The sequence below is a fragment of the Nomascus leucogenys genome, chromosome 21 (assembly GCF_006542625.1).
Source record: "Nomascus leucogenys isolate Asia chromosome 21, Asia_NLE_v1, whole genome shotgun sequence".
In the NCBI taxonomy this organism is placed as follows: domain Eukaryota; kingdom Metazoa; phylum Chordata; class Mammalia; order Primates; family Hylobatidae; genus Nomascus; species Nomascus leucogenys.
Window position 1 is genome coordinate 62130336 of NC_044401.1, and position 25841 is coordinate 62156176.

General features: G+C 42.1%; 1 protein-coding gene across 7 annotated transcripts in view; it reads right to left on the reverse strand.

Moving 5' to 3' along the window:
- CNTN4 (contactin 4) overlaps nt 1–25841 on the reverse strand; it is a 995624-nt gene that overhangs the window by 8183 nt on the left and 961600 nt on the right. For 5 of the 7 annotated variants that reach the window (XM_030801544.1, XM_030801548.1, XM_030801543.1 and 2 more), the window contains 8 exons: nt 25592–25712; nt 21779–21937; nt 19273–19422; nt 17588–17658; nt 16317–16551; nt 14163–14275; nt 13422–13608; nt 12881–12993 (listed from right to left, as the gene is read on the reverse strand). In XM_030801544.1, coding sequence (XP_030657404.1) covers nt 12881–12993; nt 13422–13608; nt 14163–14275; nt 16317–16551; nt 17588–17658; nt 19273–19422; nt 21779–21937; nt 25592–25712 — 1149 coding nt within the window. The remainder of the gene's footprint in view (nt 1–12880; nt 12994–13421; nt 13609–14162; nt 14276–16316; nt 16552–17587; nt 17659–19272; nt 19423–21778; nt 21938–25591; nt 25713–25841) is intronic. The other 2 variants (XM_030801547.1, XM_030801549.1) reach the window with 2 other exon arrangements.

The window sequence follows — 25841 nt, forward strand, 5'->3', positions numbered from 1 at the left end:
CCTTTGCACTTCCTTTTTTGCAGTACAAGGGACATTCCCAGAGAGCTGCCAAGGCCCAACTGAAATCTCACCACTTAAAAGTGGCTTTCCTTGGCCTTTATATAAAATAATAAATTTCTCCTGTGCACTCCATGGCTTTCTCTATTCCCCTCACTCTGGCCTATTTTTCTCTGTAGTACTTTGTTATCACTTACTCTATTTATTTATTGCTGGTAGGCAGAAGAACCAAGTGGCTAAATGTAGAACTCAGGATCCATACTGCTGTATTCAGATCCCAGGTCTTCAACATACCAGCTGTGTGAAAGGCAAGTTGCTTAGCTCTGTGCCATAGCTCTTCATCTGTAAAACTAGGGATAATAACTGTACCTATCTTCATGGTTATTATAAAGTTAAGATGAGGCCAGGCATGGTGGCTCACGCCTGTAATCCTAGCACTTTGGGAGGCTGAAGCAGGTGGGTCACCTGAGGTCAGGAGTTCAAGACCAGCCTGGCCAACATGGTGAAACCCCATCTCTACTAAAAATACAAAAGGTGTAGGGTGTCTGGCTCCTCCAGTACCGCTCCTAAAAAGAAGGGGGAGTGACTGAGCTGGAAATTAAGAAGAATTCAGAAAGGGTCCTTTCCTACCATCTGGTCTAACCCTGTTACCCACTCTCTCCTCCATTGCCAACACATGTGGTTTCTGTAGCATTTCACACACTTGACACACATCCATCACTTCTGTCCCTTAAACGAAAAATTCCCAACATGGAGGTGCCACTAATATTTATCACAGATATAGTCTGGATCTAGAAAATACAATGAACCAACATAAAAAATCACATTTGGAAAAAAATGTCAATCTATGGTTCAAATAGGTTACATCATCTGGTCGGCTGCACAGATCTGAAATGGTTCTGAGCTCTCTAGTTTTCATTTGTTCCAATATTTTATTTTATTCTTTTTGTGTGTGTGTGTGAGATAGAGTTTCACTCTTGTCATCCAGGCTGGAGTGCAGTGGGGTGATCTCGGCTCACTGCAACCTCCACATCCCGTTTCAAGCAATTCTCCTCCCTCAGCCTCCCAAGTAGCTGGGATTACAGGCACCCACCACTATGCCTGGCTAAGTTTTGTATTTTTAGTAGAGATGGGGTTTCACCATGTTGGCCAGGCTGGTTTCGAACTCCTGACCTCAGGTGATCCACCCATCTCAGCCTCCCAAAGTGCTGGGATTACAGGTGTGAGCCATCACGCTGGCCTGTTTTATTCTTATAAAAATAAAAGTCATTTCCCTAAGTCCTACACCAAGCCCAGCAGATCTTTCCTGGAGGGTGAGATGCCCTTGTGTTTGTCTTGACCTGCTTTATTCTCATCACATATCCTGCTTGATTCTATACTGTGCAAATGGATCTTCTAGATGTCTGCAAAAGTGTTGAGAAAGTAAGTGTCAGAAGGATCTTCTTGGAAAGATGCTACCAAGGCAAGGCCACATGAGAGTTTCTGAGAGGGAGCATGAGTATAATAATCATTACTCAATTTTTCTTCTAAAAATGCCTATAATCTTTTAGACACAGTTCATGAAGCAAACATCAGCTTGCATATAGATCCCTGCCCCTGAGAAAGCTGAAGGCACTCCAAGTCACTACACTCAACAGACTTCAGTTTTTCCATCTGTAAAGTGAGGGGTTTGCCTAGATAATCTCTAGGATTTCTTGCTCAGCTAACATTTGCCTGGTTGCCTGAAATAGCTGAGGTAGCTCCTGGCCCATTAGTTTTCTTTTAGCAGTAACTTGAAAAGGAGGTTCAAATCTGGTTACAAGTTCACCCATGGAACGTGTGTAATTCCCAGGGACTCCTTAAGCTTTCTACATTTTTATCGTGCTTTTTCTCCCTGTTCTATGTGTATACCTGGGAGGAATTTTTTTTCTCTCTCTTTTTTTTTTCACTCTCTCCCTTGTTTTGGTTAAATCAATTCTGCCCACATCGCTTCTGCTTTATTTCATGGTGGTCAACGTCAAGGTGATCAAGCAGTGTTAGCCTGAGTCAGACATTAAAAGTTGTAAAGGTCTGTGTTCTTTGTTTCTCTCTCTCTCTCCTCTCTCTCTCTCCTCTCTCTTCTTTCTTGAGACAGTGTCTCGCTCTCTTGCCCAGGTTGGAATGTAGCCACGAGATCTCAGCTCACTGCAACCTCGGCCTCCAGATTCAAGCAATTCTCATGCCTCAGCCTCCTGAGTGGCTAGGACTACAAGTGCACCACCACACCTGGCTAGTTTTTTGTTTTTTTTTTTTTTGGTAGAGATGGGGTTTCACCATGTTGGCCAGGCCGGACCTCAAGCTATCTGCCCACCTCAGCCTCCCAAAGTGCTGGGATTACAGGCGTGAGCCACCGTGCCTAGTCTTCATTCTTGCCTTCTTTCTTTTCTTCTTTTTAGTCTTCTCTTCCCTCATTTGTCTTCCATCCTATCCCATCCCATATCTCTTTTGTCATAGATACAACTGATCAAATAAACTCTTTTACATTATTTCACACTAAGAGGTTAGTAATTTCGGAGTTTAGGACATGAAATCTGCATTCTAATACAACTATAGTGAATACATCTTTGGCTGGAAAAATAATAGTGACAATTCAGGCACTGTCTTCTGGAAGCCCCCAGTCTAGGGATTCACAACAAGTCAGTTAATTACAATTACCCACGAGGACGGAAAGTATTATACTGTAAAAAAAAATCTTGTAAGTAGGCCAGGTGCAGTGGCTCACACCTGTAATCCCAGCACTTTGGGAGGCCAAGGTGGGCAGATCACTTGAGGCCAGGAGTTCGAGACCAGTCTGGCCAACATGGTGAAATCCCAATCTATTAAAAATACAAAAATTAGCTGGGCGTGGTGGCGCATGACTGCAGTCCCAATGACTCGTGAGGCTGAGGCAGGAGAATCGCTTGGACTTGGGAGGCAGAGGTTGCAGGGAACCAAGATGGTGCCATTGGACTCCAGCCCGGGTGACAGAGCGAGACTGTCTCAAAAAAAAAAAAAAAAAAATTCTTGTAAATGAAGGGATCTCTGCCCATCAGGGAAGGCTTCTATGCTAAGACTGAAAGCTGAGTGGCTGATTAGGGATATAGGGGATATGCAAAAGTCAGAGAAAAATGAAGATACTAGAAGTTTCTCTTTTAATAAAAAAGTAAATGCAGTCCCAGAGAGTTTAAGTGATTTACCTGAAGTGGCATAGCCAATAGAGGACCCCAAACAGGGTTTCCTACATCTTTTTTTCATTTTTAAAGTTTAGACTGGTCTAGCTCTGTCTCTCAGGTTGGACTGCAGTGGCATGATCATAATTCACTGCAGCCTTGATCTCCTGGGCTCAACTGATCCTGCCCCCTCAGCCTCCAGAGTGGCTGGGACCACAGGCGTGCACTACCATGCTCAGACTCCTCTTTCTGCTATATATGACCCTCCTAGAAGGGTTTAGTTTTAGAAAAGGACCCAGTGATGGCCGGGCGCGGTGGCTCACGCTTGTAATCCCAGCACTTTGGGAGGCCGAGGCGGGCGGATCACGAGGTCAGGAGATCGAGACCACGGTGAAACCTCGTCTCTACTAAAAATACAAAAAAATTAGCCAGGTGTGGTGGTGGGCGCCTGTAGTCCCAGCTACTCGGAGAGGCTGAGGCAGGAGAATGGCGTGAACCCGGGAGGTGGAGCTTGCATTGAGCCGAGATTGCGCCACTGCACTCCAGGCTGGGCAACAGAGCGAGACTCCGTCTCAAAAAAAAAAAAAAAAAAAAAAGAAAGAAAGAAAGAAAGAAAAGGACCCAGTGACAGTTCTGTAGACGAGTTTTTAGGGAATGTTTCTCTACCAGTGGAATACAAGTCACTGTGCCATGTGGATGAAGGAAAAATAGTCCATGACAGGGTGGGTATTCCAAGTCCTTCCCTAGTCACATTATCCAAGGCTTTGCCACCTTCTATGTCAAATCCCAATTCCAGCTCTGGCTTTGCCTACTACTTTCCGATGATCCCAGGTTCTTTAACTAGTGCCTGACAGCACTACCTCTGTCCTACTCTCAACATCTCTGTGCAAAAATGTGGCAAGCCAGCAGCCTGCAGGCTTAATTCAGACCGTATAGCAATTTTATGTGGTCTGCAGTCCATTGCCTCAAGTGTTGTTTAAAAGCAAAACAAAACAAAATTAGAAGAGTTGCCAACATTTTACATTTGGAAGATTTTACATAACAATCTATTTTTTTTTTGGCTGCCATCTTTTGAAACATTGGCATATTTAGGGCATCGTGCCCACTTTTTCACAAGGCAAGAGAGGCAGGAAGTTAGTAGCAGCTGGTACGCTTTGACAGTAGCACTCTCTAGTTAGCTACTGCTCCCACCCCACATGCTTCTGCCATTTATATTATCTAGTAGGCATGACTTTGCCATCCTTTCATTTATTTTGTAGTAGATAAAAGACCATTTCACAAGATTCCTGAAAATGTTGACTTGCAAGCTCTTCTGCCTGAAAAAAAATTTCAAAATCCTAGGTTTGGTTTTATAATCTTCCATTTTACTTATTTATTTTTATTTAGAGACAGGGTCTTACTACATTGCCCAGGCTGGACTGAAACTCCTGGGCTCAAACAATTCACCTGCCTCGGCCTCCCAAGTAGCTAATTCTACAGGCACATGCCACCAGTCCCACCTTTATACTCTTTCTTTAGTAATGAAAACTGTGGGACTTACAAAATTAAAACAACCATTTTTCTTTTGAAGAATTAATACAAAACCACTGGAGCTCGAGAACACTGTCAGCATCACCCAATGATGATGGCTTCTCAAAAGCTTTTTAACTCATTTACTCATAACATTCTAGGACTGAATGGGAACAAAATGCCATATAATTAAATGCTCACATTATATTTCCCTTTCTAACCTTTCTTTAGGTGGTGATGCAGGTAATGCTTGATTATTTCCAGGGATGGGGAACCCACTGAGAGTTCATTCTTTACAAGGTTTGACTATTAGAAGGCAAAACAGAGACAAAATTTATCTCCATGTAGCCTTCACCCATTGGCCATAGTTTTGTTCCTTGGAAACTTGAGAATAAATTCTACTTGTCATCCCGTATAATAGCCCTTCAGATATGTGAAGTGGTTATCATGCTTCTGAGGCTTTTTTACCCAGTGGTGTATCCTCAGTTCATTCACTCTTCAGATGTTTTGAGCCAGCCTCCTGGACACAGTCTTCTCAATGCATTTTCTCAATTCAGTTACAGTCTTCTCAGTGCAGTCTTCTCTCAGTGCAGTCTTCTATCAGTGCAGTCTTCTCTCAGTACAGTCTTCTCTCAGTGCAGTCAGTTTTCTCAGTGCAGTCACAGTCTTCACAATGCATGCTCTGGTTTACATGCAACTAGTTTACATCAGTTCCTTCCCTCTCCGCACATGCATGCCGCTCCTCAAAACAAGACGTAGAATCCATTTTCCCTGCCTTTGAATCTGAGCTGGCCTCACAGTAGCCAGTTTCATCTTCAGCGTTTTTTTTATTTTTTATTTTTATTATACTTTAAGTTCTAGGGTACATGTGCACAACGTGCAGGTTAGTTACATATGTATACATGTGCCATATTGGTGTGCTGCATCCATTAACTCGTCATTTACCTTAGGTATAACTCCTAATGCTATCCCTCCCCCTCCCCCCACCCCACAACAGGCCCCGGTGTGTGATGTTCCCCTTCCTGTGTCCATGTGTTCTCATTGTTCAATTTCCACCTATGAGTGAGAACATGCGGTGTTTGGTTTTTTGTCCTTGAGATAGTTTGCTGAGAATGATGGTTTCCAGCTTCATCCATGTCCCTACGACGGACATGAACTCATCATTTTTTATGGCTGCATAGTATTCCATGGTGTATATGTGCCACATTTTCTTAATCCAGTCTATCATTTTTGGACATTTGGATTGGTTCCAAGTCTTTGCTATTGTGAATACTGCTGCAATAAACATACGTGTGCATGTGTCTTTATAGTAGCATGATTTATAATCCTTTGGGTTTATACCCAGTAGTGGGATGGCTGGGTCAAATGGTATTTCTAGTTCTAGATCCCTGAGGAATCGCCACACTCTCTTCCACGATGGTTGAACTAGTTTACAGTCCCACCAACAGTGTAAAAGTGTTCCTATTTCTCCACATCCTCTCTAGCACCTGTTGTTTCCTGACTTTTTAATGATGGCCATTCTAACTGGTGTGAGATGGTATCTCACTGTGGTTTTCCTTTGCATTTCTCTGATGGCCAGTGATGATGAGCATTTTTTCATGTGTCTGTTGGCTGTATAAATGTCTTCTTTTGAGAAGTGTCTGTTCATATCCTTCGCCCACTTGTTGATGGGGTTGTTTTTTTCTTGTAAATTTGTTTGAGTTCTTTGTAGATTCTGGATATTAGCCCTTTGTCAGATGGGTAGATTGCAAAAATTTTCTCCCATTCTGTAGGTTGCCTGTTCACTCTGATGGTAGTTTCTTTTGCTGTGCAGAAGCTCTTTAGTTTAATTAGATCCCATTTGTCAATTCTGGCTTTTGTTGCCACTGCTTTTGGTGTTTTAGACATGAAGTCCTTGCCCATGTCTATGTCCTGAATGGTATTGCCTAGGTTTTCTTCTAGGGTTTTTATGGTTTTAGGTCTAACATTTAAGTCTTTAATTCATCTTGAATTAATTTTTGTATAAGGTATAAGGAAGGGATCTAGTTTCAGCTTTCTACATATGGCTAGCCAGTTTTCCCCAGCACAATTTGTTAAATAGGGAGTCTTTTTCCCATTTCTTGTTTTTGTCAGGTTTGTCAAAGATCAGACGGTTGTAGATGTGTGGTATTATTTCTGAGGGCTCTGTTCTGTTCCATTGGTCTATATCTCTGTTTTGGTACCAGTACCATGCTGTTTTGGTTACTGTAGACTTGTAGTATAGTTTGAAGTCAGGTAGCGTGATGCCTCCAGCTTTGTTCTTTTGGCTTAGGATTGACTTGGCAATGTGGGCTCTTTTTTGGTTCCATATGAACTTTAAAGTAGTTTTTTCCAGTTCTGTGAAGAAAGTCATTGGTAGCTTGATGGGGATGGCATTGAATCTATAAATTACCTTGGGCGGTATGGCCATTTTCACGATATTGATTCTTCCTGTCCATGAGCATGGAGTGTTCTTCCATTTGTTTGTATCCTCTTTTATTTCGTTGAGCAGTGATTTGTAGTTCTCCTTGAAGAAGTCCTTCACGTCCCTTCTAAGTTGGATTCCTAGGTATTTTATTCTCTTTGAAGCAATTGTGAATGGGAGTTCACTCATGATTTGGCTCTCTGTTTGTCTGTTATTGGTGTACAAGAATGCTTGTGATTTCTGCACATCGATTTTGTATCCTGAGACTTTGCTGAAGTTGCTTATCAGCTTAAGGAGATTTTGGGCTGAGACAATGGGGTTTTCTAGATATACAATCATGTCATCTGCAAACAGGGACAATTTGACTTCATCTTTTCCTAATTGAATACCCTTTATTTCTTTCTCCTGCCTGATTGCCCTGGCCAGAACTTCCAACACTATGTTGAATAGGAGTGGTGAGAGAGGGCATCCCTGTCTCGTGCCAGTTTTCAAAGGGAATGCTTCCAGTTTTTGCCCATTCAGTATGATATAGGCTTTGGATCTGTCATAAATAGCTCTTATTATTTTGAGATACGTCCCATCAATACCTAATTTATTTTTTTATTTTTTATTTATTTATTTTTTTGAGACGGAGTCTCGCTCTGTCGCCCAGGCTGGAGTGCAGTGGCGCCATCTCGGCTCACTGCAAGCTCCGCCTCCCGGGTTCCCGCCATTCTCCTGCCTCAGCCTCTCCGAGTAGCTGGGACTACAGGCGCCCGCCACCACGCCCGGCTAGTTTTTTTTTTTTTTTGTATTGTTAGTAGAGACGGGGTTTCACCGTGGTCTCGATCTCCTGACCTCGTGATCTGCCCGCCTCGGCCTCCCAAAGTGCTGGGATTACAAGCATGAGCCACCGCGCCCGGTCCCATCAGTACCTAATTTATTGAGAGGTTTTGGCACGAAGGGCTGTTGAATTTTGTCAAAGGCCTTTTCTGCATCTATTGAGATAATCATGTGGTTTTTGTGTTTGTTTCTGTTTATATGCTGGATTACATTTATTGATTTGTGTATGTTGAACCAGCCTTGCATCCCAGGGATGAAGCCCACTTGATCATGGTCGATAAGCTTTTCGATGTACTGCTGGATTTGGTTTGCCAGTATTTTATTGGGCATTTTTGCATCAATGTTCGTCAAGTATATGGGTCTAAAATTCTCTTTTTTTGTTGTGTCTCTGCCAGGCTTTGGTATCAGTAAGATGCTGGCCTCATAAAATGAGTTAGGGAGGATTCCCTCTTTTTCTATTGATTGGAATAGTTTCAGAAGGAATGGTACCAGCTCCTCCTTGTACCTCTGGTAGAATTCGGCTGTGAATCCATCAGGTCCTGGACTCTTTTTGGTTGGTAAGCTATTGATTATTGCCTCAATTTCAGAGCCTGTTATTGGTCTATTCAGGGATTCAGCTTCTTTCTGTTTTAGTCTTGGGAGGGTGTATGTGTCGAGGAATTTATCCATTTCTTCCAGATTTTCTAGTTTATTTGCATAGAGGTGTTTGTAGTATTCTCTGATAGTAGTTTGTATTTCTGTGGGATTGGTGGTGATATCCCCTTTATCATTTTTTATTGCATCTATTTGATTCTTCTCTCTTTTCATCTTTATTAGCCTTGTTAGCAGTCTATCAATTTTGTTGATCTTTTAAAAAAACCAGCTCCTGGATTCATTAATTTTTTGAAGGGTTTTTTGTGTCTCTATTTCCTTCAGTTCTGCTCTGATCTTAGTTATTTCTTGCCTTCTGCTAGCTTTTGAATTTCTTTGCTCTTGCTTTTCTAGTTCTTTTAATTGTGATGTTAGGGTGTTTATTTTAGATCTTTCCTGCTTTCTCTTGTGGGCATTTAGTGCTATAAATTTCCCTCTACACACTGCTTTGAATGTGTCCCAGAGATTCTGGTATGTTGTGTCTTTGTTCTCTTTGCTTTCAAAGAACATCTTTATTTCTGTCTTCATTTCGTTATGTACCCAGTAGTCATTCAGGAGCAGGCTGTTCAGTTTCCATGTAGTTGAGCGGTTTTGAGTGAGTTTCTTAATCCCGAGTTCTAGTTTGATTGCACTGTGGTCTGAGAGACAGTTTGTTATAATTTCTGTGCTTTTACATTTGCTGAGGAGTGCTTTACTTCCACCTATGAGGTCAATTTTGGAATAAGTGTGATGTGGTGCTGAGAAGAATGTATATTCTGTTGATTTGGGGTGGAGAGTTCTGTAGATGTCTATTAGGTCTGCTTGGTGCAGAGCTGAGGTCAATTCCTGGATATCCTTGTTAACTTTCTGTCTCGTGGATCTGTCTGATGTTGACAGTGGGGTGTTAAAGTCTCCCATTATTATTGTGTGGGGGTCTAAGTCTCTTTGAAGGTCCCTAAGGACTCGCTTTATGAATCTGGGTGCTCCTGTATTGGGTGCATATATATTTATGATAGTTAGCTCTTCTTGTTGCATTGATCCCTTTACCATTATGTAATGGCCTTCTTTGTCTCTTTTGATCTTTGTTGGTTTAAAGTTTGTTTTATCAGAGATGAGGATTGCAACCCCTGCCTTTTTTTGTTTTCCATTTGCTTGGTAGATCTTCCTCCATCCCTTTATTTTGAGCCTATGTGTATCTCTGTACGTGAGATGAGTTTTCTGAATACAGCACACTGATGGGTCTTGACTCTTTATCCAATTTGCCATTCTGTGTCTTTTAATTGGAGCATTTAGCCCATTTACATTTAAGGTTAATATTGTTATGTGTGAATTTGATACTGTCATTATGATGTTAGCTGTTTATTTTGCTCGTTAGTTGATGCAGTTTCTTCCTAGCATCAGTGTTCTTTACAGTTTGGCATGTGTTTGCAAAGGCTGGTACTGGTTGTACCTTTCCACGTTTAGTGCTTCCTCCAGGAGCTCTTGTAGGGCAGGCCTGGTGGTCACAAAATCTCTCAGCATTTTCTTGTCTGTAAAGGATTTTATTTCTCCTTCACTTATGAAACTTAGTTTGGCTGGATATGAAGCTCTGGGTTGAAAATTCTTTTCTTTAAGAGTGTTGAATATTGGCCCCCACTCTCTTCTGGCTTGTAGAGTTTCTTCTGAGAGATCCACTGTTAGTCTGATGGGCTTCCCTTTGTGGGTAACCTGACCTTTCTCTCTGGCTGCCCTTAACACTTTTTCTTTCATTTTGACTTTGGTGAATCTGACAATTACGTTTCTTCAAGTTGCTCTTCTTGAGGAGTATCTTTGTGGCATTCTCTGTATTTCCTGAATTTGAATGTTGGCTTGCCTTGCTAGGCTGGGGAAGCTCTCCTGGATAATATCCTGAAGAGTGTTTTCCAACTTGGTTCCATTCTCTCCGTCACTTTCAAGCACACCAATCAGACGTAGATTTGGTCTTTTCACATAGTCCCTTAATTCTTGGAGTCTTTGTTCATTTCTTTTCATTCTTTTTTCTCTAAACTTCTCTTCTCACTTCATTTCATTCATTTGATCTTCCATCACTGATACCCTTTCTTCCAGTCGATCGAATCGGCTACTGAAGCTTGTGCATTCATCACGTAGTTCTCGTGCCATGGTTTTCAGCCCCATCAGGTCCTTTAAGGACTTCTCTACATTGGTTAGTCTAGTTAGCCATTCGTCTAATCTTTTTTCAAGGTTTTTAAGTTCTTTGCGATGGGTTTGAACTTCCTCCTTTAGCTCAGAAAAGTTTGGTCATCTGAAGCCTTCTTCTCTCAGTTCATCAAAGTCATTCTCCATCCAGCTTTGTTCCATTGCTGGTGAGGAGCTGCGTTCCTTTGGAGGAGGAGAGGCGCTCTGATTTTTAGAATTTTCAGTTTTTCTGCTCTGTTTCTTCCCCATCTTTGTGGTTTTATCTACCTTTGGTCTTTGATGATGGTGATGTACAGATGGGGTTTTGCTGTGGATGTCCTTTATGTTTGTTAGTTTTCCTTCTAACAGTCAGGACCCTCAGCTGCAGGTTTGCTGGAGTTTGCTGGAGGTCCACTCCAGACCCTGTTTGCCTGGGTATCAGCAGCGGAGGCTACAGAACAGCAAATATTGCTGAACAGCAAATGTTGCTGCCTGATCGTTCCTCTGGAAGTTTTGTCTCAGAGGGGTACCTGGCTGTGTGAGGTGTCAGTCTGCCCCTACTTGGGGGTGCCTCCCAGTTAGGCTACTCGGCAGTCAGGGAACCACTTGAGGAGGCAGTCTGTCCATTCTCAGATCTCAAACTCCGTGCTGGGGGAACCACTATTCTCTTCAAAGCTGTCAGACAGGGACATTTAAGTCTGCAGAGGTTTCTGCTGCCTTTTGTTCAGCTATGCCTTACCCCAAGAAGGCAGGGAGGCAGGCTGGCCTCCTCGAGCTGCAGTGGGCTCCACCCAGTTTGAGCTTCCAGGCCGCTGTTTACCTACTCAAGCCTCAGCAATGGCGGGCACCCCCTCCCCAAGCCTCGCTGCCACCTTGCAGTTCGATCTCAGACTGCTGTGCTAGCAATGAGCAAGGCTCCGTGGGCATAGGACCCTCCGAGCCAGGCACGGGATATAATCTCCTGGCGTGCCGTTTGCTAAGACCACTGGAAAAGCGCAGTATTAGGGTAGGAGTGCCCCGATTTTCCAGGTGCTGTCTGTCACAGCTTTGCTTGGCTAGGAAAGGGAATTCCCTGACCCTTTGCGCTTCCCGGGTAAGGTGATGCCTCGCCCTGCTTCAGCTTATGCTCCGTGCACTTCCCCCACTGTCCTGCACCCACTGTCCAACAAGCCCCATCGAGATGAACCCAGTACCTCAGCTGGAAATCTAGAAATCACCAGTCTACTACGTCGCTCACGCTGGGAGCTGTAGACTGGAGCTGTTCCTATTCGGTCATCTTAGAACTGCCCATGTCCATCCTTAGCTTTTAAAAGGGCTGGCAGCTTCTGCTTTCTTCCTCTTGAAGCTGACAACTATGTAAGAAGTCTGACTACCCTGAGGTCACCATACTGTGAGGAAGCCCAAGTTATCCGTGGGGAAAGCCCTCATAGAGAGCATGATCACTGGCCAGGCTCAGCTTTCCCACCTATCCCATCTAAGAAGCCAAAAGTGTGTGAAGAAGCATCTTAGTTATTCCAGCCCTAAAATCTGTCCATTCTGGCCCTATCCACATTGCAAAGTCATAAAAAATGATACACTGTTGCTGTTCTAGCCCCTAGCTTCAGGTTGGTTTGTTAGGTAGCTGGAAACGTTGCAAGATATTTATAACCCTTTTTAATTGCTGCAAGAAGGCTACAGACATGTTCTTTTCATTTTCTCATTAAAGACAAGCCAACATTTATGGGGTCAAGCAAACATTTTCTCCAATTTTGCTGCTTTTTCTCTCTTTTTTCTTTTTCTTTACATAACTCTTTTGACCATAGAAACATATGAACAAAAATGATTAATCATTGGTAATATCAGGAGGCTACTAAGTTGACTAAAAACATTATACAACCGAGACAGGAGCAAGACAAAGCTGACAGTAGAACTGTTTAAAAAGTGGTTCTTCAGGGTATTTTTGGAGACCCAAACACAGGGTCTTTATCCATTTCTGATTGATGCTGCCTGAGACTAAAGTTAAGGTGATTGTCTAAATCCCGACCAATTGCCATAGACTATTTATACAACTCAGATCAAACTGTGTTGGAGGCAGCGATTCCTAGAGGGTAGGAGAGCATCACCGGGGAAACTGACAATGCAGACAACTGTATGATTCATGGAGGAGACTGCCCCCACTCACAGCAGGATTAGGTGCCTTTGCAAAAAAGAAATTACCTACTTTATATCCTTTTACTTCTGACTCATTATCCAGGGCCTTCACTTGATCCCAATTCAGGATAATTTTGGAGTCCGATGAATTCCATATGATGTTTCCGGGGGGTTGACTTGGTGCTATAAAAAAATTAAGATATACGAAGTCACAGATTATTAAGTCTCAATGGATTCTGAGGAATATCTCCTTACTAGAATTCGAGAGTGGAGGCAATTTAATGGGCTATTGCACTAATATGTGTCTTCAAGGTCACTAAAATCTGATGAGATACAGCATTGCAAATGGAAAAAGATTCAGCTGGTCGCCTAACATTTATAGCTAAAAGAAGTAGCCCTTCCCAGTGAGGAGAAAAACATTTATCTTTCTGTCCTCCAGAGCAATGAATTTTGCATGGTATACGGAAAGGTTCAGTTAAAATGCTGAGGGAAATTTGAATCCACATGCTACTAATTAGTATGCAAATGATCATTGGGAGGTGGGGATAAGGAATAAACTTGGGATATGTGTGATGAATCCCCAAAATATTTCTGAGCAAGTCTGTTCTTACGCGGCTTTCGGGTTGTCACATTGACTATTGCACTAGAGGGGCCTGTCCCAGCAGAATTATATGCCTTGACAGCTAAGTGATACAGCGCACTGCCTTTTAAGTTCGTGATTTTTGTTGATGTCTGATTTCCAACTGTTCGTATTTTTCTAGCATTTTCTTCTTTGTCTTCATGTCTCCAATATTTAACCTAAGGAAATAAACAGAAAGACCTTGGAAACCATACCCAATGGGGATATTTGCAATGTCATCAGGTAATTTTGTATGCAGATTCTTATGATGGAGTTAGTTTTCTATACCACATCATGAGCAGAGCTATCAGGACAAAGGACTTTGTATATTCTGAGAAATTATCCACAGTAAGAAGGGTCCCTTTTTTGTCCTTAGCTTCCTAGTGAGATGGTACATTGATACAACCCTCATTCATTATTTTCCTTTTTCCCATGTTTGTTTTGAGTCAAAGTGATCCTGGGTATATCAGAAATCAAAGCTCATTTTGCCAACCATCCCATAAATGCTTAGATTTGCAGACACTTTGAAAAATACCTCTAGAATATAACATAGAAAAAAGGTAGTCTCACAGCTGAGTATTCAATGCTTCCATTAATGTTCAGCTGGAATCCAGGCCTAAAACCAATGCGTCTAAGTGGGAATGTGGGTCTTTTCCTATAAGAATGTGACTTGGAGGACTTATCAAGGAGTATAGATTCTCTTTCAGACGCAAGGCACATATGTCTTGCCTACCTCATAACCTTGTATTCGTCCTCTGTTCTTCTCCAGTGGGGAGGCCCAGAAAACTTCAATATCTGTGGCAGAAAGACTTCTGGCAAAGATACTGGCTGGTGGTTTGGTGGGTTCTGTAGATGAATATGGAGACAGTTATTACTCTATCAGCTACATTAGGACAGGATTGTAGATACTAGCATTATAAGGTAAAATAATTCATGGTTATAGAATCGTCCTTAATGACTGTCAGCCAAACCCTCATTTTGCAGAGGAGCAGTGATTAATAGCTGGAGTTGGTGGTAGTGAATATTTGTCCAGTGTTTGGGTTCTGAATTTAGGTGTGGGTAGAAGAGAAGAACCACTTAAGTTTAAGCACCAAGTTTTCATAGCCAGCAATTCCCTTAACACAGATCATTCTTAATTAGCATCTCACAAATGTTATTGCTTATGACATGGCCAAGCTGCTTTTCTTTTTCTTTTTTTGAAATAGGGTCTCACTCTGTCACCTAGGCTGGAATGTAATGGCAAAATCATGGCTCACTGCAGCCTGACCTCCTGAGCTCAAGCCATCCTCCCACCTCAGCCTCCCAAGTAGCTGGGACCACACACACATGTGCCAACATGCCTGGCTAATGTTTTTTGTTGTGAAGACTGGGATCTTGCTATGTTGCCCAGGTTGGTCTCAAACTCCTAGGCTCATGCTATCCTCCCACATCCCCCTCCCAAAGTGCTGGGATTACAGGCATGAGCCGCTGTGCTTGGCCACTAAATTTTTTTTAAGAAAGACTATTGAAAGAAAAATGTTAACCTATACAAATGGTACACAGCTATGGCAGAAATCTGGCAAAAATAACTGAAATTTGGGAAACAGTCAGTCTAGCCTCTCGTTTGCAGCCAAAGATGCTGAGGCCCAGAGAGTATACGTGACTTATCCAAGATCACACAGATTGCAGTGTGAACCTGAAGTGTCATCCAGCTCTCTTGAATCTTAGTCAAGTCAGCTGACTGTCCTTTTCCCCTTTTCCTCTCATTTTCATAATCCAGAGACGTGAACCATTATCTAAGAGAAGTTGAAGGCTATGCAAAGGGCTGAAGCTTGTTTGAATAACTGTAAATCCTTTGGCAATGGTTGGAACATGAAATATGCAGGGAAAGGCATCGGCAGCTGAGGCAGACAGAGAGGCAGCAGCTAGATCATGGAGGGCTACTGAATCTAAGGGGACGATCTCTCTGATTGGGAATAAGTTACTGCATCTTCACTGACTCTAAATCAATGATTCACCTTTCAGATGTTTTAACATGGTTCCATTCTGAGCACCATCTTTAGAACAACATAGACGAACTCCAATGGTAACGAAGACTGTGTGAGCGGCATCCCGAGAGCAGGGATAGCATGGAGGTGATAATAATGTGTGAGAAGTGTTAAACATAATGATGGTGTGCATGACAGTGAGCGCAATCACACTGCTTCATGACTTACTCTTTTCTTTAATAAGTGAGGATTTTTTTTTTTTTTTTGAGACGGAGTTTTGCTCTTGTTGCCCAGGCTGGAGTGCAATGGTGCGATCTCGGCTCACCGCAACCTCTGCCTCCTAGGTTCAAGCGATTCTCCTGTCTCAGCCTCCTGAGTAGCTGGGATTACAGGGATGTGCCACTACAACCGCCCAATTTTATATTTTTAGTAGAGATGGGTTTTCTCCATATTGGTCAGGCTGGTCCCCTTCCCAACCTCAGGTGATCCGCCCACCTTGGCCTCCCAAAAGTGCTGGGATTACAGGTGTGAGCCACAAGTACAATATGCTTTATGAAAATACAAGTGGTAAGAAAATGTAAATTATATTTTGATATTCACTTAAAGGCAAAAATAAAATTCTTTTGAAAGTAATGATAACATATAGATAGATATGAAGATCTTATATGGTATTTGCAATTCTGGTCCTTAGCAATGGAATCAATAATGGACAGCCATGTGTTTTCATATACAGAGCAGCTGCTATCTTTTCAAGAGATTCATGGTGGACAGTGAACCAAATTTTTTACATTATCCTCTTCTCAAATCAGGTATGCCTTCAATATATATGTACCATGCTAAATTGATTGTACATCCTAAAATCCACATTTTAGAACTGAAGAAATATTAACAATCAATGATCTAGGCAGCATAAACCATACCTTCTTCTGCAGAATACACCACTGTGGTGGGACTGAAAGGGCCTTCTCCTTTGTTGTTGAAGACACCTACTTTAACCTCAAAGGGAGAGAAGGGGCGCACGCTCTCATTCCTGAACACGTATCTAGAGGCGTCAGCTGAGGCCAGCACTGTCAGCATCCAGATCATTTTACCATAGGGCCGGAAGGCCACCACATAACCAAAGCCTCGACCATTCTGTAATTCCTCAGGGACCGTCTGGGAAAGAAGGGAGGTGGTCTTTAGAAATCATAGTAGTTTGACTCAAATGCAAAAATCGTTTTTGTTTCCCTTGTAACATTCTTGTCTACATCCTTCTCCACCCATCTTATTTGGGGTTTTGTTAACAGTCTTTTAAATGTAGGGCTTGCAATCAGTCTATCTTAAACAGTTATAAGGTACTGGACAGGGTTGAAAACATAATGAGGATCTGCAGTCCAGAGCTTGCTCTTTGATGGGGCAGACCCAGCTCTGAAATGGTTGGAAATGATTGTAAAAAAAACACTGGACATCGGTCTCCCGAAAAACAACATTTCCAACACGTATCCTCTAATACTAATCTTCTCCCATTGCCAAATAGACAAAAGATCTCACTGAAGGAAGAAAAACCATCTTGGCTGAAGATCCTCCCTCTCAGAGGGAAGAGTTCAGCTAGAGGAATGAGTGATTTCTTTCACTGCTGTGCTTTGGGTAAATGAGAGATTTTAATTTCTGGGGCTGTTTAGAAACTTTCAAAAACATGAAGAACCCTTTCTAAAGCTCTCACTTCTTCTCTTGAAGCCAATTTTTAATAAATTGGTGACTAACTTTCCTCCAGGTTGTTTTAAAAAATACCTCCTAAAAGAGGGCCCCTTCTAGAAGCAAAGCCAATTGCCAGGAAATTGTGCTGGTGCACTGAATCTATTGCTGGCAGATGTTTTAAATCAATTGGCCATGCAGCAATTCAGGAAGAAAAGAAAAACTAGTTTTCTCTGAAACAGCCTTCTTTATTTATTTATTTTTTTGTAACATGTGTTGTCTTCCCTTCATGATTGTTTTTACTGTGATGGATTGAATTAAATCTTGCCTCAACAATGGATGGGCAAGTGCCGTCCTTCTTGCTAGCCATTAGCTACGTGAGAGGGAGTGTCTGAACCCAAATGAATTTTCACTGTTAAAAACAGAGGAGGAAACTTCCCAGCTATGTCTAACATGGAGGAAAACAATAAAATAGCTTCGATGCCTGTACATTCCTTTTATTCTGTGATTCATTTACCTCCCAGGTTATAACCAGTTCAGATTTGCTGCCTCCGCCACCACTGACATTTGCTGGTGTGACTTCGGGGACTGTACAAGGAGACAAAAAACAAGTTAGGTCAGGCGGCAAAGGTGAATGAGGGTCAGGAAGGTTGCCTGGGAGAGGTGACTCACTTTCAATGAGTACTCTGAGGCACACCCGTTTGTCTTTGGAGATCAGCAACAGCATTGTCAAGGGGCCCATGGCATCCTCTCGAGGAAGTGAAATGTACCAAGGAGACTGCTATTAATTACCTGTTTCCCATTCAACAAGGCACACGTGTTATCTGACACGTCTGACCAATTGTTCAGCTCCATCTCTAGAGGCTGAGGGGTTCCCGAAGGGAGGAAAGGACTGAGGTCTGGTCCTAATGTTTGGTTATGCGTTTATTAGCCACGTGGTGATACACAAAGGAAAGACAGTACAAGCTCTGCCCAGGCAGAGCTTACATTCTGGTTGGAGGGGAAGAGCGCCTGCACCACAGTTAAAGCAAGGTCGACAACCAGAGTACGGTACAGTCAGCATAGAGAAGTGTGGGGGGCGTTCTGGAGTAGCGCCCTGCTCAGAGCTGGGGTGGGCGAATGGCTTCTGGGAGGAAGAGTTTTGATCTGAGTGTTGAAGGAAGTGGCAGACAGAAGTTGACCCCTGGCTCACTGTGCTTAATCTCTTTGATCCCCAGTTTTCTCTGTAAAAGAGAGGAAATTATGTGAGCTTCCACCTCAGGATTGCTGAGGGGAATTAATTCAATTATGGTTTTGGAAGGGGAAAAGAAAGCAGGGGACTAGCTATATTGTCATCATGTAACTGAAAGGCTCTGGGCCACATTTAAAAATGTCTCACTGGGGTATGTGGCTGGTGACTGGGTATGTCTCCTTGGTTAAAGCCAATCAAATAGATCTAGATTAGTTTTTGCTTTTCTGAGAGTAGGGTCAGAACTCCCATTTGTGTAGGGACCTTATTATTCCTTCAACACACTGGCCTCTCTACAGCCAGGAACTCTATAAAAGATGGCACATGTAGCCCTCTTGCTTTACATCAGCTAAGTAAAACTATGGCTGACCCTGATGAACTTGTTCTTCTCTCCCCGTGCTCATTCAAGCTGTATATGCAGAGGGCCATACTGAATTGCTGACTGGTCTTGTTCGAATTAGCACGATGTTCTGAATCTTAGTTTCTGGGAATGGTTTATACCCTAAGAAAGATAATCTAAGTGAACATTTCTGAAGAAATTACTTTATTTTTTATTTCTAAACAGGATTACCCCATGGTGGCTGTGTCCAGAGCAGTCAGAAATTATTCTTTGCCATTAGTTACTTATGTGAGATAATTTTATTTGAAATGTGGGATTTTTTTTTTTTGAAATCCTGTTAGAATCTTGGTGACAAATGAACCAATGAAGAAAGGGCTGGCTTTTGAGAGGACTAAGCACAGTGTGGCTCTTGCTGTACAGGTGGACCTAATGAAGAAAACTTAACTCTTGATTGAAACCCGTTGCGTGTTCAGCTGGCCTTCTCTTGGCCTGATTTCTATCATTATAATCATTTAAGGGAAGGGTGTGCTAACACAGAGCCACATGAGTGCTGAAGAGCAGCAAGAATTCAAAGCCTTTCCCTAAGGAACAGCAGCTGGCAGAACAGATGATCTGAATCCTGGGTGCTACTCACGAGCTTCTTCTGTTCTCCGTTTCTCTGAGGGGCGGCTGGGCTCCCCAATCCCAATCACATTAGCTGCAACTGTGCGGAATTCATATTCGACCCAAGGGTTCAAACCCACCACGGTCGCTGTGAATGTCTTCCCATCAATGAGTTCTGGGACTGAAAGACAACAAAAGGTAGGGGCTGTTTCATAGGTTCTCAGAAAACAAATGCAAAGATTACGTTAGGAAGATAGGAACATCCACCCATCCTCATCATTATTGCATTCAGGGCAGTGTAGGTGTTCTGATATTAGCTGCCTCAACAGTGGTTTCAGTGAGGTAATCTCAGAATTATCTCTGTATGTTAAACTAACACATTCTAATCAGATACCAGCAGATGACATCATAAAAGACACACAGTCCACAAGACCCCAAGCTACCCGACTCAATCATTACTGTCACCCCTTCACATGTGTTTCAGCATTTAGTATGTAGTGCCAGACACACTATTTCAACGATCCTCTGAGAAAGGTAAAAGTATAATATTCTTCTTTTCTTTCCTTTTTTTTTTTTTTTTTTTGAGTCAGGGTCTCTCTCTCTCTGATGCTCGGGCTAGAGTGCAGTGGCACAATCTCGGCTCACTGCAGCCTCCACCTCCCAGGCTCATGCAATTCTTGTGCCTTGGCCTCCTGAGTAGCAGGGACTACAGGTGCATGCCACTATGCCTGTCTCTTTTTTTGTATTTTTAGTAGAGACGGGATTTTGCCACATTTCCCAGACTGCTCTCAAACTCCTGGGCTCAAGCGATCCACCCGCCTTGGCCTATCGAAGTGCTGGGATTACAGTTGTGAGCCACTGTGCCTGGCCTATATTCATTCTTACACAATTCTTATTGTGCCCATTTAACAGAAGAGGAAAAGGAAGATGTATAGAGATCCACTGATCAGCAGTCAGCACTAGAATTCATCTCCTAACTTCCATATTTTTCTCATATTTCCTTCTTAAAGCACACCTGTGACTCAGTGATTACAGTAGGAAACACAGAAACCCATTTCTAAGGATTGGTAAACTAAAATGAAAACAACAAACTGGGGTGAAAATCAACAAGATTCATATGAATTGCTCAGCACTGGGCATATTCTGCTTCAAAACATCACAGCCATATAGCCTACTTTTGCTGTCTAGAGGAGTGTGTATCTTGTTTGTAATAACTACTTGTTCATCCAATTTATCCTTAAATGAAATCTAAATAAGAAAATGAGTCAATTTGGAGGTATTGACAGAAGTAGGGATGGTATAAGATTTCTTTTAGATGCAAAGAGAAATAACTGTGAAACCTTTTAAAAAATAGGAAGTGCTGTATACATGTAATAAAGGGAAACAGGATGGAAGTGCTGCTGCTAACAAGGTTTTTTTTTTTAAGAATTTGTAAAATTGGTTAAAAAGAAATCTCATGTCTTTTTATCCCAAAATTTATCCATCTAAAAAAATGGGGCTGGGCATAGTGGCTCACACCTGAAATCCCAGCAATTTGGGAGGCTGACGCAGAATTGCTTGAGCACAGGAGTTTGAGACCAGCCTAAGCAACATAGCAAGACCTGTCTCTACAAAAAATTTTAGAGAATTAGCTGGGTGAGGGGGCCTGTGCCTGTGGTCTCAGCTACTCAACAGGCTGAGGTGGGAAGATTGCTTGAGCCCAGGAGGTCGAGGCTGCAGTGAGCTGTGATTCTACAACTGCACTCCAGCCTGGGTGACAGAGTGAGACCCTGTCTCAAAAAAAAGGGCAGCAAGTGAAGAGCCTCCCTATAATCCTCAGTTATTGGTTTTTTGAGAGCACTGTGTAAATTTTACAAAGTCTGTGACTATAGTCAAGCAGAATCCACTGCTTTCCAAAGTGTACCCACAGTGCTGCACAGAAGATTTTAGGCAATACAGATTGATGCATTTTATTTTTATAACTAATATATTTTTAATGTGTGTTAGGGAAAATATCTATACAACCAGGACAACAGACTTTTTTTTTTGAGATGGAGTCTCCTTGTCACCTAGGCTGGAGTTCAGTGGTATGATCTTGGCTCACTGCAACCTCTACCTCCTGGGCTCAAGCCATCCTCCCACCTCAGCCTCCTGAATCGTTAGGACTACAGACACGCACTACCACGCCAGGCTAATTTTTGTATATTTTGTAGAGAGGGAGTTTCGCCATGTTGCCCAGGCTAGTCTGGAACTCCAGGGCTTAAGCGATCCACCCAACTCCACCTCCCACAGTGCTGGGATTACAGGCGTGAGCCACCAAATCTGGCCCGGACATACCATTTCACAGATACTATTGCTTACGATGAGTTTTAAAAAACCTAACTGTGATTCGATATAAAGAAAAATATTAATGATAGTACAGTTGGCCGAGGTTTAGGAAACACTGCCATATCATTTGTAGTAGTGTCTGAATGAGAACTTAGATGTTCCTTGCCACAGTGCTGGCGTCCAGTATGCTGAGTTCCCAATGTCTCTGAGCCAAGCATCCAATACGGTACCTGTACTGACTGCTTGCCAGCCCACGGAGAACGGAGTCCTGGCTTGAATGACATACATGGTGATGGGGCTGTGGTTGTCAGGCCCGGGTCTCCAGGAGAGCTGGGCAGTGGTATCTGTGATTTCATCTATTGTCACAGCCTCTGGGGGACCTGGAGGACCTGGGAAAGAGCAAGACCCCCAGAATTGGAGCAGTGTATTCAAACACCCAAGAAAAGGATCCACATACTTGAATGGGGCATTGACCCATTCATTTATTTACCCATTCACAGATTCATCACTTGTCAAATCCTTTTTGAACTCCTACTATGTGCTGGGAAATTTCTTGGGCTTGGAAACCACAGAGATGAATGAAACACAGCCCCTTCCTTCTAGGGGCCCACAGTTTAATATGAAAAACTAATAGGTAAACAAATAATTACAATTGAATACTTAATGTTAATAGAGAGTATTGGGGTACCATAAGAGCCCACATTCATTAATTCGTTATCTATTTATAGGTTCCTACTATGGGTCAGACACTGTTATTTGAGGATATGGTAGTGAGAAAAGATAGATATTGCTCCTGACTTCATAAAGAGTATATAGTCTGCTGGAAATGGTTATTTCTACCACTGAGAATATAGATTTAAGCACAAATGGCTTTAAAACTTTGAAGGTTACAGTGTTGCTCTGCACATTCTGCTGCACTGTAATTACTAGCACTCTTTTCACCCCCAACCCTGCATCGCATATGAGCACACACTTGCGTGCAAGGCAACTGCTGTGAAAATGGCCGGTGCGCAAGAGTCAAGGCGCTCCCTTCTTCAAAGCAATTTCAAAATGGGGCTGGATTCTAAAGACCCTCATTTGTAGTTTCTGCAAGTCATACCTGTATTTTTCTACTTCTCTTCCGGATATTCATTGTTTCTGTCCATGTACTTAAACCATGGAAAGGGGAGGAAATCAGATTTAAATGAAGGCTTGAAACTAATAAAGAAATAGAGGGATGGAAAACAGCTGGCAGACAAAGACAAAATATCAGCAGAGCCAGAGCAAAGACCCGCAGCTATCCTACTTTCCAACATGAAAATCTCTTACCAGGCAGTTAAATGCATTTTTAAAAAGGTACAATTGACCACCTCAGGAGGGAAGGTGACGGTGAGGGGACATAATGACAAACCTCGTGCCCATTAGACGGGCATAAGGAGATGTTCCTAGGAGGGATTTGCTAATCCCCAGTCTAGCAATCAAATGTACTACCCAAATACTATCGGGCCATGTCACAGGGACAGGGAAAAAAGAGACCTCTCACAGAGCAGTGCAAAGTTAACAGCAATTTCCTGAAGTTAGACTTTGTTCTAGGATTCACTCCTTCACCGTTTACGTGATGCCCTAAATTCTCTTTCCTTTTTTAAAAATCACTTTTACAGACCCACAGGTGAGACTAAATTTATCTTCTCCCTCCCACTCCTGAACGAAATGTCTGGAAATCTGTATGCTGGAACTGATTAATTTTCCATGGTGACATTTCAGCATGTCAGTCTAATGTCACCTAGATAGAGCTGATGTAACCTTTGGTCTTGGGACCCCTTTTAACCAGATAAAGTCTCGAAGACAATATAATTTTTTTCACTAGTTTTCTCATCCTAGCATTCCCCACCATTTTTTTTTTTTTATGGACGCTGCACTGATGTCCTTTAAAATCTAAGTACCACAAATAGAAAAGTGTTTCTCTCTGAACTCTTCAAAGAATTAAATCGATAGGAAATATCTGAGTCCACTGTTGGCCTCTCTGTAGGAAGAAAATGAAGAGTTGGTATGAATTTGGCCACTGGAGAGAGGATGGTACTTTCCTGGATTTGTTTGTTCTTTTTTTATCTTCCTGCCACCCTCTCCTACCGATGCATAGATAATGACCTTACAGAATGTTTACCAACTTTGTTTTAGGGAAGTGGACTCCCTCTTTCAAAATGAAAAATGTACAAATGTTTGTCCTCTGAACAAAATGATAACAAACTCAGGGGCACGTAGAAGATTTTGTTTCAGGCAACGGCAAAGGGAAGATTAGTTTGATTCTGGGGTCTGCTTCTCCCTCAGGAAGGGTGGCCTTTCTGGCTGCCATTACAGTGCTATAGGTTAAATAGAACAGGCCTCAGAAAATCAAAGAATCTGGAGCCGAGACTCAAAGCTGCCATAGGTTTCAAATATGAAATCTCTTTCAGGGTGCTGAAATACATTCCTGCCTCCCCCTCTGTAATGTGCAGGAAAAGCTGCAAGGGCAGAGCCGAAGGAGATAAAATGAAAGATTATGGTTTTAAATGGCATATTAATTTATTGGCCTTATTAACTGATTAGACTAGATTTTCTTTTAGACTGCGTTTGCAAATTCCTCCTGGTATTTAATGTTATTTTCTGTGAAATGAAGTATACAATATCATTTAAGAACTTCAAGTATTACTGATTTAAATATTTATTAGTCTAATTTATTGGTGTTTTAACTGCTAATCTGAACATTATCCTAATTAAATAGAGGATAAATTTTCAGCAACAGAATTCTTTTGTCTCCAAGGGGCGGGCAGACCAGCCTGGTGTATTTTAAAATGGAAATAAACACATTTCTGTAAGTTATTCTGTGGGCAGATCTACCTCGGTTGAAAGTTTTTTCTCATTTCTAGGCCTTGTCTGCATTGTTACTGAACGTTTTTTTAAAGGCAATTTAAAGGGCAACAAAGCAGACACACTGGAATCGCTATTTTTCTTGAACCTCTCTTCACAATTAGTTTAAGTTGCTAACTCCCACACATTTCCCCCTTTACATTATGCCTAGAGGATACAGCAACACTCTTTATGGCTTCCAATAATACCTTGTTCTCTGTGCGTGCAGATTAGCCCTGCCTCCAATTCTCATACCCCAAATTTTTATTTTCTTGCATTCGAAGTTTTGCCATGTACTCTGCCAGCCGGCCAAAGATGCCTGAACACCAACAGTTAGGGATTCTGATGAAGGAGATTCTAGCCAAGAGATTATTTTGATGTCTGGATTGGCCTCTATTTTAACGCCATAGAAAACCCCCGAGCATGCATAGGTTCGATTCTGGTATGCACAAGGGTTTGTGAAGATTTTAATTTTCATTTAAAAATATTTCTTAAAAGTCCATTTACAGTTCCTTTGCCAACTGGTTTGGTGAGGCTTGGAATGTACTCAGTTGGTGTTGCTCAGCCAGGGGGGTCATAGCTCTTAGGTCCAAATTAGGTCATGCTGATAATATTCAAGAGAATCTCAAAAATGTTAGTATTCACATCAACTCTCAGCTCATTTACTACATCCCAGGCAGTCAGGAAGTGTCCTCTCCCAAAACCCTATTTTAGGAACCGAACAGCACTGTGAAGTTTAGGGAAAAAAGGAAACTCAGATAAACCTGATGATGATTTTACTTAAGCTGCTGTTATACCAGTGGCCTAGGATACTAATTCAGTTTAGCCCAGATGAAACATAAAAAGGGACAGTTTAATCCTTCTTTAAACTATCTGCTTTTGTTCACCTAAATTTGTTCTAGAAGGTCATATCAACTCCAACAGCTGTAATCGGGTACTCGATTTACTCAATTATCCTTTTAGTGTAAAGTTACTGGATGTGTTCAGTGCATTTTCTGACAACCCGTACTGAGAAACTGTATATGCAACAGAAACTTCTGTGGACTGTTAGCCACTGTTTACAACGTTCAGCTTCTGCCTGACTTTTTCCCATAATTCTAAACCACTGAGGTTTTTGGAACTCTGCGCTACAGTAGATATCATGAAAATATTTCAAGAACAACAACAAAATCCAATACCTCTTACAATCAGGTCTGCAGCAGCAGATAGCCTGTCCACACTTGTTTGGACCATGCAGACATATTTCCCAGCATGCTTCAGTTGGATGTTTCGGATCATCAAATCACCAGCTGAATCCTGCTGATAAAGTAGGGGAAAGTGGCTACAATTACTTTTTAATGAGCTCTAAATATCATTATCACATGAAGGACACTGTGACTAATGGATTTATTTTACACTGGCTGATGAAAACATTAGTGATGCAAGCCA